The following is an 18,122-nucleotide window of genomic DNA, read 5'->3' on the forward strand; positions in this document are numbered from 1 at the left end:
AGAGCCATAATTACCTCGATCTGACTTTCCCATAGCAGTAGGCAACTTCTTTTGATCCTTCCTTATAGCTAGAAAAGAAAAATATTAAGTTTAATGTCACTCAATCTATTGCCACCAATTCTGTCTTTGTTTCTTAATTATTTATTTTTTTAAATATATTTTTATTGCAGGAATTAGCAAATTGTTACATATTTGACCAGCATTATAGATCAAACAAAATCAGTGAAATGCAACCCTCTGTCCCCCATTAATATGTTCCCTTACACAGCCATTCAGCCCACAACCCAATGGTCGGGCGGCAAAATCCAAAGGGGGCTCAACAGGAAGTCGAAGCTGGTCCGGATGATCCACTGTCCGTCATCTGCTTTTCTAAACAAGCCTACAAAACCAAAAGAAAACCCCTCCCTCAAAACACTATAAACCGAATTAACCCCCGCCCCACCCCGCCATCAGTGCACGGTAACAACCGCAATAGGATCTGTGAGAGGACCCATGAGGAGAGTAACAGATCTGTAAGGTGTAATCGCCTATCGGGACTCGGGACGAGCTGCTTCCTCACTTTCGGAGTCGCTGGGGGCGCAATAATCCCTTAGGGCCTGTACTAATGTCTCCCATTCCAGCGCTGCCTCCTGCGCCTTCTCGTTATGCTGTCTCCTAGCTAACTGATACCTCAGCGTGCTTTCTCCCGCTGCCCATTTCAAGAGTTCTCTGTGCCATCGGCCCCCCGTCGGACCAGCCCGTGCCTTCCAGTTCCTGGTCACCTCTCGTTTAGCAAGGAGAAGCCCCAAATCAATGAATTTGCTAGTAATTTTGTTTTTGGGGGTATGTGGAAACCAGTGGAGGAGTCCCACTGCCGCATCAACCAATAAGGATCTCCCTGTTACCTCCTCCAGGGTCTTCCCCACTTCCGTCCAGTAGGAGGACAATCCCGGGCAGGACCACAACATGTGGAGGAGGTCTGCCTCCGGCGCCTGGCACCTGGGGCAGTCCGCAGAGCCCGTAGCAAAATACTGTTGGATTTTCGCCGGGGTCAGATATGCCCTATGGAGTACATAGTAGTGGACCAATTGAAATCGGGCGTGGCGCGTGCCCTTCCAGGCTCGCCGCACGAGTTGGGACCAGGTCGTCTCTGGGATCTCCTTACCTATGTCCTCCTCCCAACGGGTTCTCAAAGTAGTGAGGGGGGCCAGCCCCTCATTGATTAGTCTACCGTAGAGGCAAGTAACCGCCTTCACCGTACCCGCAGACATCATGACGTATTGGCACACCGGAGACGTAGGGGGTTCCTCTTGCCCGTGCTTCCAGTGTGCCTGGATCGCTCGGACCAGGGCCGAGTGCAACAGAAAGTCGCCGCGAGGAACCTTGAAGCGGTCAATGAGCTCCTGAAAGGGCAAAAGCGCCCCGTCCTCGTAGAGGTCCCCTACCAATTGTAGGCCCGCGTCCTCACAGTCCGCTAACCGCGACCAATCACCGCCATGGGGCAAAGCCGTCAGCATGCCCAAAGGTATTTCGGGCGCATACGGTATTCGCAGTTGGCCCCGGGCGTGGACTCGGTTCCAACACAGGCGAATGGTCTTCTCCTCCAGCGATAAGTCCTGTAAGGCCAAACGCTGTTGCAGCGCTATGAAGGAGAGAACATGTCTGGCCATCCCCGTGCCCCTTCTGTCCTCCGGGCCCCGGAATTCCCTGGCGATCTCCTGGGTGAGGGTCTGTAGTTGCGCCGCCAGGTAGTACTTTTCAAAGTCCGGCACCGCAAGCCCACCCTCGGCTTTCGGCCTCATCAGGGTCTTAAGGGCCACTCTTCGGCGGCCCGAGCCCCAGAGGAATCCGACCATCATCGACCGTAAGAGTCTAAATGTGGCCGGCGGGACCCAGATCGGTAGCGCTCAGAAATAATACAGCAACCGGGGGAGCGCCACCATTTTGAGCAAAGCTATCCGCCCTGCCACCGAGAGCGGTAGCGTAGCCCAGAAATCCATACTACCCCGTAGCGCTCGGGTGCTGCGAGCAATGTTCCCATCCAGGAGGTCAGCTGGTTCATGGTAGACGTACACCCCCAGGTATTTAAAGCAGTCAGGTTCCCATCTAATCTCTCCACCGATAACAGGGCTAGGCGTGCCTCTGCGAACCGGGAAAAGACAGGTCTTAGCCCAGTTCACTCGAAGGCCCGAGACCTCCCCAAACGCCGTGAGCGCCGTCGCAGCCCCCTGCAGGGCAGCAACCGGGTCCTCAAGGAAGAGCAACAGGTCATCGGCGTACAGCGAAATGTAGTGTGGGCCCGAAGGTGTCCGCAGGCCATTATAATGGGCTCCCGACCGGAGTAGCAGCGCCAGTGGCTCCACCGCCAACGCAAAGAGAAGCGGGGATAACGAACAACCCTGTCTCGTGCCTCTCTCCACCGGGTATTGTGAGGAAACCAGCGGGCCTGCCCGAACCCTGGCCGATGCCGAGGCGTATAGGACCGTTGTCCATCTGATGAAACCCTCGCCGAGGCCGAATCGCAGTAACACAGTGCGCAGGTAGTCCCATTCGAGGCTGTCAAAGGCCTTCTCCAAATCTACCGATAGGACCACCGGGCATGGGGCGTCCACGAGCGGTTCTCCCAGCAAGCGGAACAACCTACGGATGTTCATGGTCGTGTTTCGCTTGGGGATGAATCCAGCCTGGTCTTCGTGTACCAGGGAGCCCATGTGACCCAGCAACCTCGAAGCCAAGATGCTGCTCAGTATTTTATAGTCGACCGTCAGCATTGATAAAGGACGGTAGGACGCCGGATCGGACGAGTCCCTTCCCGGCTTGAGAAGGGGAACCACTAAGGCCTCGCACATCGAGCCGGGGAGCCGACCAAGCCTCTTCGCCTCTCTGTACACTATCAATAACCTTGGTGCTAGGAGATCAACATAAGCTGCATAAAATTCAACAGGAAGGCCGTCTAGGCCCGGGGTCTTATTCCTCGCCATCTTTTTAATGGCGCTGCGGATCTCCCCTAGTTCAATGTCGGACCCCAGGGCTTTCGCTATGTCAGGCTCCACTGTCGGGAGCTCCAGGGTGCGTAGATAATCATCAAGCAGGTCAGGGTCTCTGGCAGAACGACTGCGGTACAAGCGTTCGTAGTAGTGCAGGTAACAGCTCAGGATCTCAGGCTGAGTGTGCACTTCGGTCCCGTCCGCCATGCGCATGGACGTCGTCAGTGAGGCCTGGCGCGTAGGGTTAGCTAGCCATGCCAGCAGTGCGCTCGACCTATCCCCCTCTGCAAGGGACCTAACCGTATAGGCCTTGTAGTCAAAACAGCGCAGCCGTTCGACCTCCGCCGCCACCGCTTCCTTCGCCTCTACCGTGCGCTCCTGGAGTTCAGGGCGCCCGGGGCGGCGGAGTTCCAACTCACGGAGTTTCCGATCCGCAGCATCTAAGTCGTCAAGGATAACTCGCCTCATGCCTACCTTCTTGGAGATGCAGTAACCCCTCACCACCACCTTAAAAGCATCCCATTTCAGCGCCCTCGAGCTCGCAGTGCCCCTGTTGGACGCGAAGTATTCCGAGATCTTATCTCCTAGGTCCGCTTTGAATACACTGTCCTCAAGGATCTCGGGACGTAACTTCCAGGTGGGCACCGCAGGCACCCCAGGAAACCAGCAAAGGTCCAGAAGGAGGGGGTTATGATCTGAGATGGTCCTGGTTAAATATTCAGACCGGACCGCCGCTGAAACCAGTCCAGTCGAGCCAAGAAATCCGTCTAGTCTAACGTGTAACTCGTGCAGTCCCGAGAAGTAGGAATAGTCTCTCGCGTCGGGGTGCTGCGCCCTCCAAATATCCGTCAGACCCCAGTGCGTCTGCCAGTCCCTACGACCTTTAGCCACACGGCGAACCGGAGAGTCAGGGAGGGGCGGATGCGAGCGGTCAGTCTCCACATCCACTACTGAATTGAAATCTCCACCGAGCAAGAGGGGCCCGGAGAAGAAGTGGGCCAACGAGCCCGATAACCTGGAAAAGAAGGCAATCTGGTCCACATTGGGTGCGTGAACACAGCAAACGTTTAGGTCCCTCCCCCCCAGAGTGCCCGAAATGGCCACATAGCGCCCCTTCGGGTCCACCACCGACTTCGTGACCTGGAAGGGAACCCCAGCTCTAATCCAAATCAGCGCCCCCCTGGCATACGCGGAGTACGAAGTGCAAAAGACCTGCCCTCTCCACCTACGCTGTAGCGCCGCCCCTTCCGCCTTGTTCAGATGGGTCTCCTGCAGCAGCGCCATTTGTACCCCTCTACGCACTAAATAAGCGTGTACTTTGTGACGTCTAGACATGGTGTGAAGCCCCCGCACATTCCAAGTAATACATTTCACATTAGCAACATCAGCCATTGTCCCATATTGTTCGTGCAAAGTCTCCCCATCTGGGTCCCAACAAAGAAAGAACAACAATCAACCCAGCACTGATGGCGGCCATTTTCCCCAACCAAAACTCAACAACCCCTATTTGACCCAAACCCCTGCCCACCCTCCCCAGAACAGGACCCAAATAGCACCATCTAGTTCCCATCCAAACCATACCCTCAAAAAACCCCCTGTCCCCGACTAATCCTGCGGTCGCCACCGTAGGAAGGCCTTAAGGGCCAGGTGCGGGCTGGGCGTTGGCAGTGGGCCCTCGATGCTCTGGCTACCAGGACTAAAGCAAGCCCAAAACAGTACAGGAAACCCTCAGGGCACGAGCAAGGCACCCCACCCCCACCTCCCCGGGAATCATGATCAATCGTCGGTACCCGCCACCCCGGCTTCGGGCCCCCATCCAAACGGATGCAGCTCACCCCGTCAACCCTGTCCATCCAGAAGGTCCTCAACCGATTTCGGTGTGATCACCGGCGTGTGGACGCTATCAGTCACCGACTCCTCCGAGTCCGTTGGCTCCCCCTCGTCACCAGGGTCCGCTTCCTCTTCAATGGTGCCGTCCCGTGAGCCAGACAACGCAGATAACACCTCCAACACTCCCTTCCGCTCCGTCGATGTCTCCGCAGTTGAGGGTCCTCCCGACCGGCCACGGCGACTCCGAATCCTCTTGGATCGCCGTCGCTGTCCCGGCTCCACCGCTAGCTGAGATGAGGAGCCAAAGCCATCTTTTCCGGCTCTATAAAGTTCAAGCCAGTTACAGACATCCTCCAGGGTATCAAAGAATTGAGTCTTGTCATCGACAATTATGCGGAGCCTTGCAGGAAATAGGAGCGAGTATTGGATGCCCTCGCTCCGGAGCTCGCGTTTGACCGCCAAGAATGAGAACCGCCTGCGTTGGGTCTCATAGGTGTAGTCCGGGAAGATGTTCACCTGGCTGTTCGCCACCTTGAATGGGCCATTATGTCTGGCGGCATTGAGGATGAGGTCTCTGTCCCGAAAGTGCAATAACCGTGCCACCACCGGTCGCGAGGCACGGCCCTGTTGCGGCGGCCTCGCTGGAACTCTATGCGCTCGCTCCAGGGTGTAGAAGGAGGATAGACCCTCCGGGGCCACCGTGTCTCGGAGCCAGGCTTCCAAGTAGGCCACCATGTCGCCATCCTCAATCTTCTCCGGCAGGCCCACCACTCGAATGTTGTTGCGCCTGTTACGGCCTTCCGCATCTTCCGCTCGTTGCTCCAGAGCAGTAATCCGGGATAGGGCATCCTTCATTGTCACGGCCAGGGTGCGCTGCGCTGGCTCCAAGGTTTTCACCGAGCCCTCCACTTCCTTGACCCTATCCGAAAGCTTGCTGTGATCCGCTCTAAGGAGGCCCAGACTCGTCGCCACCTGGGCAATGTCCTCCTGGAGGGCCGAGCGTGTGGTCGCAATCGCCTCTAAGACACGGTCAAATTGTTGTTGCAATGGTGCGCCACCAGAACTCTCCGGGTCTCTACGTTCCTCTTTGTCCGGGGTCTCCGAGTCTGATGCAGCTGGGGTAGTTCCCTTGGCTCCCCTTGGTTTCCCCATGTCGCAGGAATCACGCTGTGTGGACCCAGCCAGAGGCGCCACCGAGTGCGGGCTTCGGCTATGTCTCTCCCGGTTATTGGTCTTCGGGTCGAGGGTCGGCGATCCCCGTCTCCAGGGCCTGTTGGGCCCCCACAGCTTCGGCCCGCGCCACCACCACGTCGTCGGAGGGCACTGAGGAGGAGGCGGAGACAATCGGCGCCAGGTCGGGCAGGCCCGCCTGGCTAATGAGGACCCGGAGCGAGGGTCACCAACACCACCGGAGACTTTGTGGCGCCTAGGGGCAGTGCCTCCCATGGGAGTGGGTCGATCGGGGAGATGCAGCCAAGTGTGGCCTAGGGGGGTCAGTGCCGCGGGCAGGGCCTCCAGGCGTCCGTGTGCCGAGGTCCACTATAGTGAGGGCATCCGACCCTCTAGGCGCGTTCCCTGTTGCCTGAGTCCAATCAGATCTGTACCCAGACCCTCATATCGCAGGGAAACGAAAAGGCGGAGGGTGCGCTGTAGCTAGCGATGCTCCTCCAGTTCAATGGTCCCGTCCAAGGGGACAATGAGGTCCGGGCGCCATGTTGGGTCGCACTCCGCGGATCCACAAACTTCGATTTTCCGTCGGATCACCTCATGTTCGGGCTGCACCAGGTGCCCCGGCAGGTCCCAGTCGATCCGATCAACAGTTTGCGGGGGTTAGGGTGCCCCACCGCCTCCGATTTACAGGATAATCCCGGGCTCAGTCCCGGAGCCGAGCTCTCAGGCGACCATCGCCATCGGCGCCCAAGCCACGCCCCTCTTTGTTTCTTAAGTAGGCGAATCAGAATGTGTCAATGGAACTCAGTGCTCTTTATAGATGACTGAGTAAGTAACACTCTCTCCACAGCTAATGTCAAAATCTTGCGAACTCGTTATCTGACTTAGTGCTCCCCAACACGGTAGTTCGATACTATCTGGCCGGCAAAATGAATGCGTCAATTAATGTGCATGCCTGAAATGTGCAGCAATCTCAGTTCACGTGTTGGAGAACTAGCTTTCCATTCATCTGAAGTCAATACATTAGTTATAGTAGCATTTGTTGTTCACAGCACTTTCAGAAATTTCAGGGATGCAGTATAAAGTGCTACCTAAAGAACAAATTACTTGCACAGAAGGTGGTTAAACTTGGACGTGTTGTGCCTTGTTAAACCTGAAAATGTTGTACCTTACTAAACCTCCAATTATCCTTTAAATACAATAGATAACTTTACTTTCTTTTCTGGATTTATCACTTGGAACTCTAATCGTATCAGATGGAAAAGCTGGCTCCATGAAGCCTGTGCAAGTAGGTGTAGCCAGAGTCATTCTAACAGGTTATAAAATATTGCATTGTGACCATTCCTCCGAGCATTGTGAGCTAACCATGAAGTCAAACTCGTCGCCTTTTTATCTTCAGCTATAATGGAATTTCTATGCTAAAGCTGTAATGTCTGGAACACAGTTACTGCTTGCTTCACCCTGGATTACAGATGCTTTGGTCAAGCAAAGCGAGACAAGATATCAAAAGGAGCCCTGGCAAAAAATTATATAACTAGCCCCCCATTGGAAGATGCTTCAAATAGAAAAGACTACAAAAACAATTCTGAGTGTTAAAAAGGCCAGTTGGGTGTTTTGGTTAAGACATTGTGTATCTCCTTTAGAGTTAGGCAGTAAGGGGTAGCGAACAAAAAAGTCAGATAGATGTGCCATTTTCTTAGTTCTAGGTTATACCACCTCACTTAAAGGGGGAGGAACTGCTATGCAGTGATGCCACAGCTGGCTCCTCCATAGAAAAGGTGTGCTAGTGAGAACAGAATTTGAAGTGCTACTCTATTACAGTGAGCCTCTCTGACATCATTCTTGTTGCTCAAGACTGCCAGGTAGCACTATGCTGGTCTAGGCATGAAATATACTCAAATATCCCTTGCTGCATGGTAGAAAACATTAAACAACGCCCTACGTTGGGGAGCTGGCTTCAAAACATTGCAAATCGGACACTAGTGGGAATGTCAAGATTAGACAGGTGGCTGCTGCTGTGCCGGTAGGGGCAGTACCTCCACTGCACCTGCTGTTTGACATCTGGGCCGCCCATAGATAAATAAGGCCTTATGTCTACAGGGACTATCAGATTTGGCCCTGAACACTGAGTTTAATTGATAAATATTCCTCTTCAATCCCAGTAGTTCACAATTTGCTTTATCTTCTACCCACAGCATGTCTTCCCTTCCCCAGCTTATTAATCATTCAGCTCATTTTGTGAGCAATATAGGTGATCTGATTTTTTATCTGCCTTGCTGTTACTGAGGCTGCCATTCAACATTGCTGCCATTCAGACTGGCGAAAAATTACCTGGAAGGGCAGGTTGGAAGAATGGACTCACTGATCCTCATTTAGCGGAGGGAGTAAAGAAACTGTAAAAAGACATAATATCGAGTCCAAAATATCGATTGGACAAAATATCGAGTAAAAAATATAGACTGGACAAAATATAGACTAGACAAAATATAGACAACAAAAATATCGACTAATATCGACTAGAATAGCCAAAATATCGAATCAAAAATATAGACTAGACATAATATAGACTAGAAAAAATATAGACAACAAAAATATCGAAAATAAGGTAAGTTATTAATATTTAATAATATTTGAGTAATATAAATCTGTAGCGGGTTGTGGGTTTATAGGGGAATAGGGTGGGAAGTAATTTAATTATAATTAATTAATTATGTAAATTTAATCTAATTCTTAATTAAATAATAATTGGTAAATAATTAAAATATAATAGTTAATTAATTAAAAATTATTAATTGATAAATAATTAATTTTTAGTAATTTATTTTCTGTAGCGGGTTGTGTGTTTATAGGGTTCAGGGTCAGTTTTCAGTTTTTGGGTAAAGGGGTATTTTTAGGGTTCAGGGTCAGTTTTCAGTTCTTGGGTAAAGGGGTATTTTTAGGGTTCAGGGTCAGTTTTCAGTTTTTGGGTAAAGGGGTATTTTTAGGGTTCAGGGTCAGTTTTCAGTTTTTGGGTAAAGGGGTATTTTTAGGGTTCAGGGTCAGTTTTCAGTTTTTGGGTAAAGGGGTATTTTTAGGGTTCAGGGTCAGTTTTCAGTTTTTGGGTAAAGGGGTATTTTTAGGGTTCTGGGTCAGTTTTGGGTTTTTTGGTAAAGGGGTATTTTTAGGGTTCAGGGTCAGTTTTGGGTTTTTGGGGTACAGGGATATTTTTAGGGTTCAGGGTCAGTTTTGGGTTTTTGGGGTACAGGCGTACGCTTTCTCTACTGTAGCACCCACTGGAGTGGGAATAGTAATTTTTACCCCTACGCTATCCAACGATCTCTGTAATGTAGCACCCACTGGAGTGGTTACATTAAATTTAAACCTTTTGCTATGCCACGGTAAATATATTCTATATGTTTTATTAATAACATGTATTTATATATATATGTATTATTATTATTAATTTTTTAATTTACATTAATTATGCAATAATGTTACATTTATTTAATAATTTTAACAATGTTTATATTAAATATATGTAATATTATAATAGTTTTAACTTATTTTAAAGACATTAAAAAATCGATATTTTGACAGTCTATATTTTTAACACTCGATATTTTAAAGTCGATATTTTTGTACTTACCTTAGTGAAGATAGAAAGTCGATATTATGTCCCTCGATATTTTGTCATCGATATTTTGGGAACTCGATATTTTGGTAGTAGATATTATTTCAGTGATCCTAAAGAAACAGGTGAAGTGCCTGGTCTTCAGTGCAGCTTCACCTCCCTCTTACCCCCACCGGTGCATCTGAACTGCAAAGTGCTGCATGGCTTATTCTTCAGTTCTACAGTGAGGGCTGTGGAATGAGTGATAATTTTGCTGTTCAAACCATGCCCTACTCTGGCGTGCCTAATAAGACGACAACCCCAAAGCCTGGGCTTTGCTTTCAAGCTATTTGGATCAACCCACTGTAAATACAAACTGTGGTGTGGCTCTAATAAACTACACATTGTTGGAATCCCAGTGGTTTCTTGATATCCTGCTTCTTTATTGACATTAGGGTCCAAACATTTGTGCTTCTTCCTCACCTCAGGAGTGGCCCCCACTTGTACCGATGTGAGTAGAGAAACTGTGATTTGCTAGTTGGCCCAGCAGAGCGGCCCTCTGCTACAATTCAGAAGATGTCTTCTACGTGCTACAAGTCCCCATCATACACTCTGTCTCTCTCTCTCTGTCTCTCTGTCTCTCTCTCTCTGTCTCTCTCTCTCTCTCTCTCTCAATGTTTCTTTGCTTCTCAGGACCCAATGGCTTGATGGAGCTTAGTTTTCCTTGTGACTGGGCCCTTTCCTAGGCTCACTGATTCCTCAAGGTTGTCCTTGAGGAATCAGTGAGCCTAGGAAAGAGCCCAGTCACAAGGAAAACTAAGCGCCATCAAGCCATTGGGTCCTGAGAAGCACAGAAACATTGAGAGAGAGAGAGAGAGAGACAGACAGAGTGTATGAGGGGGACTTGTAGCACGTAGAAGACATCTTCTGAATTGCAGCAGAGGGCCGCTCTGCTGGGCCAACTAGCAAATCACAGTTTCTCTACTCACATCGGTACAAGTGGGGGCCACTCCTGAGGTGAGGAAGAAGCACAAATGTTTGGACCCTAATGTCAATAAAGAAGCAGGATATCAAGACACCACTGGGATTCCAACAATGTTTAGTTTAATAGAGCCACACCACAGTTTGTATTTACAGTGGGTTGATCCAAATAGCTTGAAAGCAAAGCCCAGGCTTTGGGGTTGTCGTCTTATTAGGCACGCCAGAGTAGGGCATGGTTTGAACAGCAAAATTATCACTCATTCCACTGCCCTTAAAAATGGGGTCGAGATGTCCCTGCCCTCAATTTTCAGTGCTTCCTCAACTGGACTGGCAGACATCTGTCCTTTCAATGTCCTGCAGCATTTGTCGAAGACTCCAGTAAGCCCTCTGAAAAAGCAGCACGGTACATCCTAGATTTAACAGTGCCTGCTTGTAACTACTACACACCGTTAACACACCACAGCAAACAGACCAAACCCAGGAGAGTGCCTTCAGTTAAAGATAAGCTGGCTTATTTAGAGCAAAGAGTGAATCACAAAGATAAAACAAAGGGGGAAAGGAGTCTGAAGCTATGATAAAAACGGTGGATGGCACATACAACCACTGGCTTTTTGGTGCTGAATAAATAGAGCTGTGTGTTTGAATAAAGAGAGGGGTAGAAATCAATAAACAAGTAGCGTTCAGCAGCAATATGCTGGTTTAAACAGTTTGGTTTTAAATTGTTTTCTAAAAAGCCTGGATTTTATTTTCAAGCGTAAATGATCTAGGAAGAAATTCCATTGTGTTGGCGCTTGCACAGAAAAGATTCAAAAATCAGTCTACACCCTTCACACTCACCAGCTTCGCATTTATTCCGGATAAAGGATGACAGTCAATCCAGATACAGTTATTCAAATCTCTTAGATCCACACATATGCGGATCTTTCTATTAGTTTTTTTGCAATGACGAATCGTACCAAACCATTCCGAGGACTCGATAGGTTCAACCACTCCTTCTTCACATAGTCTTTGCAACACCTTCTTCTGCAACCCCCTTGGGGCAAGCGGAACATTCCACATCATGTGCACTTTCGGCACCACATCTTCCTTGAGCACAATTTGGTGTTCACATTTCTTAAGACATCCTAATTACTTTCTGAACAAGTCAGGAAATCTAGTGGCCCAATCATTCACTTCATGAGATTCTGTGAATAATATTTACTTGGGATGATTTGGTATGTTGTTTTTTCCAGTCGAGCAACGATCTCCACTTATCAATCATGTAATCTTTCCATTGGCTTTCCTCCCTTGAAATTCTAACTCTGCTATGAAATATCCCAAGACAGGTAGTTTACTACTACAGTATCCTTCAGGTTCCACATCAATGATACTTAAGCACTAGAGGATCTTAAACCGGGTAAAACTTGCTGAATAGCAGGAGCGCATGAAACGCTTGCACACATTGCTGTTATTACCTTGGCTCTGCATTTGCTTCAGCCACTGTTACCCAGTATGAATCGCCACTCTAATTGTTTTTAATACACTACTTAAATTCGCCGCATAGATTTTAAAATCACTTATTGCTCTCCGCATCCTACACGCGCACCACGTCTGCGTCTTGCCCGTTCCACCATGGAGTGTTCCGGTTGAGTGGAGGGAAGGACACGCAGACCGGAAGTGCTTGATTGTAATTGGGACAGGTAGCGCTCTAGTTGACAGAGCAACTGCATAAAACCCGATGCACGCCTCGACACGCAGCAGAGTCGCGCAACGGGCACGCCGAAGGCTGGCCAAAGGCAAACCTGTCTACGCCCATCTGCGCCAGACCGGGCCCAGGGCCAGGTACCTTTGCCCCAACTCCCTCAGCTCTCCGGCACTACTCCAGAGAAAAACTACTCCAAAAAAGGCAGGCACCAAACTCACCATGCACCCACTCTTTTGTCATGGAGGAGCTGCAAATCAAATGCACCCACTGCTCTTACGAGCTTTCACCTATGGGATCTCGACACCCAGCAGGCAAAGCGTTCAGCGTGGCCCTACTAAACTGCAGATCCTTACCCAAACATTCCCTGGAAATCTCTATCCTCTTACAGGACACAAATCTAGATGTTCTGTTCCTCACAGAGACCTGGCTTGGTCCAAACTCTGGCCCTGACGTGGTGCAAGCCCTTCCCTCGGGTTACCTGATCCAACGCCTTGACCGAATTAATGGCAAATGTGGTGGAATAGCAATCGTTTATAAAAACATTCTCACCTGCCACATCCTGGACAGCCTTATTTTAGACTGTGAAAAAGCTCACTTCATCATTCAGTTTACTCCCTCGAGATCTATCTTTCGCCCCCCAGGAGCACAGGGACAATTCTGTAGCTCGCAGGCCTGGACTGACCATAGGGGGCACCGAGCAATACCCCGGTGTGCCGCAAGGGTGGGGGGCGGTTTTGAGCCCCTGGGGGCCAATTTTGTTGCAGGGCCGTTTTTGCAGCATCGGCAGAAACCCGGCCCTGGCAAAGCGCTCGGCGGCACCTCCAACCCCCCCGAGTGGGGAGGGGGGGCCGGCCGAGCACTTTGCCAGGGCCGGTTTTGGTTCCTAGTCTGGCCCTGGTAGCTCGCTACTGGAAAAAACCCTCTCCCTGGCCAGTGCCTCACCTAACTTCAATCTTCTTAGTGACCTAAATCTGCAATTTGATGACCCATTGGATAAAACGGCTGGGGAATCAGCACTAGACCTAGCAGCCTACCAACTCCATCCTAAGATCCACCAAGCCACACACATGAAAGGTCGTTTGTTAGACCCTATTTTTTCAAAATTAACTGAACTAAAAGGGCTGGAATCCTGCCCCATTCCATGGTTAGATCACTTCTTAGTACCTTTCTCCTGACACACACTCACCGAGAGCCCCCGCATGCCAACCTCACGTACCCTTGAACGACCTTGGCCCAAACTTGCTGTAGAGGACTGGAAGCATGAACTAGAAATAACCAAGCCCACATTTGACCCCGACCCATCAGTAGCAGTCAACCAATTCTCTTCATGGATTGAGAACTCACTGGACATAGTACTGCCCAGAAAAATCTTAAAAATTAAAAAAAAAAACGGAACAAACAAATCCCCTTGGTTCACCCCGGAACTCCGTAATCTAAAAAAGAAATGTAAGAGATTATAAAGAGCCTGGAGGAAAGACTTCGCTAGCAATAAAAAAATCGAATATAGATCAGCCATCACATCCTATAAAGCGGCCAAAAAAACAACGAAGGCCACCTACTTCGAAGAAAAAAGTCTATCCTCCTCCAATTCCTCAAGGAAAACATTTCGCATTGTCAAAAAACTTCTAAAGGTACCCGATTCCAACCCACCCCAACCTGACCCTTCCGGTCGCCGTTGCGAATTCTTCTCCACCAAAATTCAAAATATCCTAAAACTCCTCCCATCCAACAATAATGACCACCTCATAGAGTCTCATCGTTCGAAACTCCAGAATAAAGACCACTGTTTAGAATCTTTCACCCCTCTCTCAGAGGAACTTCTCTTCCCCATATTAAAATCAATTAAGTTCTCCGCTCGACCCTGCACCACTTAATATCTTAAAATCAGCAGCACCCTCCAACAACTCTCCCATTATCAACCTAATCAATGTCTCTCTCACTAAGGGCATCGTCCCCTTGAACTGGAAAAAGGCCGCAGTAAAGGCACTGTTAAAAAAGCCCCACCTAGACCCCACCGAGTTGGGCAACTACCGCCCACTCTCCTTGCTACCAGGAATAAGCAAAGTGGCGGAAAAATCTGTTAATCGCCAACTTTCCGCCCATCTCGAGTCTGAGGGACTACTTCACTCCTCTCAGACAGGTTTCCGCCCTGGCTAGGACACTGAAATCGCACTGATAGCAGTGGTCGAACAGTCCGAGAAAGATCCTCGACTCAGGAGGATCCACAGCTGTGATCCTCCTGGACCTGAGCCCAGCCTTCGACGCAGTGACCACCGTATTTTGGTTCACAGGCTCAACAAACTAGGAGTGACTGGCTCGGCCTTATCCTGCCTGAAATCGTTCCTTTAAACCAGAACATTCCAGGTTATCGAGGGTATCATCCAATCCCGGCCCATTTCACTTCACTGTGGCGTTACCCAGAGCTTGTCCCTGAGCCCTATGCTTTTTAATGTGTACATGTCCCCACTGGCAGAAATAGTAGCCCCTTTTGGTATTAAAATGGTCACCTACGCAGACGATACCCAACTTATCATCTCACTGAACCAGATGGATCAAGCCCCGGCAGATCTAGGTTCCTGCCCTAAAGAAATCACCTGCTGGATGTCCAGATCGCAGCTCAAACTTAACGGCGAAAAAACAGAGCTCTTACTGCTGGGCAACCAGTCAAACCTCGTCCCTAACCCCATGTGGCCAGACTGTATGGGACCCACGCCCACCCTAAAAAAAAAAGATAAAAAGCCTGGGGATCTGGCTTGACCGGGACCTAACTTTTAAAACCCGAGCAAGGAAAACCGCTGGTATCTGCTATGGTCTGCTTCGAACCACTTGAAAAATACTCCCCCTCTTACCCTGCCATTCAAGAAAGCTCCTATTTCAAGGGCTTATACTCTCCAGACTGGACTACGGCAATGCCCTCTATCTGGGTGCGCCTAAAACTGCCATTTCTAAACTCCAGGTAGCCCAAAACTCGGCAGCGAGACTTCTCACAGGCACTAAAAGCAGGTGCTCAGGTAAGCCCGCCCTAAGATCTCTCCACTGGCTCCGGATTCAGGAGACAGTCAACTTTAAAGCCCTGTGCATCACGCACAAAATCTTCCAGGGCAAGGGTCCCCCTATCTTACACGACCTGATTAAACCTTATAAAGCCAATAGAAGGCTACGTTCGGAATACCTCCACTAGGCCGATATCCCAAGAATCAAGAAAACTCGGACAGGAGGCAGCCTCTTCTCCAACAATGCTTCCAAGCTCTGGAATTCCTTGCCTCTCAATATCCGCAAGGAAAACAACCTCCTGACCTTCCGCAAGCACTTGAAAACCTGGTTCTTCCTGTAATTTTCATCCTGTCTCTAGCCAACCCCTCAGCGCTGGGAGTCCTCCGGGTAGCCACGCGCTTTATAAATCCCATTTCAATTCAATTCAACTCACCCACCTTCAGATCTTCCCAGACCTGTATGTTAATTAGAGAGAATGGTGAACACAAATCTGCCCATACATGCACATTTTTTTCCATTCAATCCAATTGTACACTGACGATAAACATGATTTTTTCCAATGATTGAGCACACACCTGATTACTCGATTGTGATTTTTTCCTACACACTACTAAAACCTCGACATCGTCCTCTCCACTCGCAGTCAACTCCTCTTCATAACCAGATGTTTACCAAATTTAAACATTTCTTACACTTCCCCACATTAGACATCTTACATACTCTTGAGAAGTGACCCAATTCCTTGCATTTAAAACATCTGCTTTTGGAAACATGGCAATTACTTTTCTTAGTACTTCCAATTCTGAAACACACTCTTTATTTTCTATTTCTTACATCTTTTTCACATTCCCCTTGTCACTCTCATTGGATTTCTTGCAACTTTTCCTTAGGGCATTCACATCATTTACAGACTCAGTTCACCCCTCTTCTTGGATCCAGCACCAGCCAACTATATAACATAACGCGAAATATTTTCCATGCGACTGGCCCCAGCAATAGTTTTTTCCAATTTGTTGTTTTTAGACCCAATAATCTTTCTTGAATCTTTATGTTATGCAATCAGTTGATTTATTGGTGTCTATTTATTTCATCTCTGAGATGCATGAATTTGCACAAAACTGCTAATCGCCTCAAAACTGCCCTATACTGGTCAATAGTTTGCCCTTGTTTTAGAACATGGGAAAAAATGTATGTCTTTCCACAACAATACTAAATTTTGTCCTATAATTCTCCACTAAAGCTCTGACAGCCCCTTCATACACATCTTCCTCATTTGTGTCAGACCCTAAATCTCCACCTTAGTCACCTGTTAATGACTTGGGCAGTATTTTTATGACCTTCCTCCCTTCTATACCCAAGCTGTGTTTAAGAACTAACAACTTTCTCTTTGCAGCGTATACATCTTCTCCTATAGCCTCCAAATAAGTCTCGAAGGCCTCTTTCTAGTCTTACCATGCCATGCTTGGTTCACCTGGATCCTGTAAAATTGATGGAGGAGGAGGTATCAAATGTGATGTCACTACTGATATACCGCTCACACAGCGCAGACACAAGCTGACGTGTGCTCATCCAAACAGTCACCAAATACTTATGTAATGATGCCTACTTGGTAGAGCCACACCCCACTTCCCAGAAAGCGATGTGCGCTGAAAAACTTCACTACACAAAAATATTGCACCAAGTTTCAAAAAAATAATATTGACTCGCAAGCTTTCCCTCTTTTCCATACTGCACACAATAATTTTAAACTGTGCTCCAATATGCTTTTAAAACTGCAGATCTGTAAAATGTACCGAATCTGTGCACATTTTTACCTCCAAACACGATGAATGTACACTGCCCACCAATATGCTTTCCAAACGGTGCGCAACAGTGATTTACATCATCAGCTGTATGCATCAGTGGCTTTAGTTCCTCACCTTCAGAGTGGTACAATGTGTTCAAAACCACATCCAAGCTGTGAGCCTCAGTGGTTCTTCACTTGAGAAACTGCGTCTGAATGAGATTTCATTGTACTGACGTAGGAATGCTAACAAATGCTGACTGTTTAGTAGACATCCTTAGCCCTGCAGCACCTCAGAGAGTAGAATAAGCATTGCTAGCATACTTTAGTACAATTCCAATCCTTTGCCATGCGTGGATTTCATAATTGCATAGATACAAAAACAGGGGTGCAACTCGTCACTTGACCGCGTAAGCACAGTGACGTTCAAAGTGATGTTCTCCAATGATAGGATAGCCGCTCACACGCTACACACAGAAAACCCTGACTAAGATCGCTCGCGAACAAGCAGACCTGGCCAACCTTACACCCGCTCGCACAATCGAACGCGTAGTTAGGTCTACCCACCGACCATGGAAAAACCGTGACCCTACACGAGACTATGGACACCCAGGTGAAACTGCCAACGCCGCAGCCAGAACAAACATGAATGGACATTGTCCCTCCCCCAAGTCCGCTCAAGTATTGGAATGCCGCCCAGGCATGCTCAGCAAAACCACGACCCCCACAGGAGCACAAGCCCACTATAGCAGGAACACACTCCCCACTCCAGTATGACTCCCACCACCGGGGAGCGCAAGCCATAAAAACAAAAAACAACATAAATGGAAATCCACCCAGTCATGCTCAGCAAAACCACGACCTCCAAGGGAGCTAGAGTCCGCTATAGCAGGTCCACACTCCTCCCCGGAGTAGTGCAGAAACAAAAAAACGGTTTTCCTAACGGGCGGTCACTCCTTTTATATGATTAGCGATTAGAGGAGGTGGCCATCTTGTTGAAGATTTGGGAGTATGTAGACCATAATCAACCTGTTGTTAAAATGGTCAATAATACTTGGACAGTGTTTTAAGCGCTCTGATAGTGAGATGCAAGTTAGACAGATGATTGAGAAATTTATTCACACA

General features: G+C 48.7%; 1 protein-coding gene across 2 annotated transcripts in view; it reads right to left on the minus strand.

Annotated features, from left to right (window-relative positions):
- Positions 1-18,122, minus strand: part of MAPT (microtubule associated protein tau) — a 1,161,691-nt gene that overhangs the window by 366,906 nt on the left and 776,663 nt on the right. For both annotated transcript variants that reach the window (XM_086923799.1, XM_086923798.1), the window contains one exon: positions 15-68. In XM_086923799.1, the coding sequence (XP_086779925.1) occupies positions 15-68 (54 nt within the window). The remainder of the gene's footprint in view (positions 1-14; positions 69-18,122) is intronic.

The sequence above is a fragment of the Lissotriton vulgaris genome, chromosome 5, assembly GCF_964263255.1.
Source record: "Lissotriton vulgaris chromosome 5, aLisVul1.2, whole genome shotgun sequence".
Classification (NCBI taxonomy): domain Eukaryota; kingdom Metazoa; phylum Chordata; class Amphibia; order Caudata; family Salamandridae; genus Lissotriton; species Lissotriton vulgaris.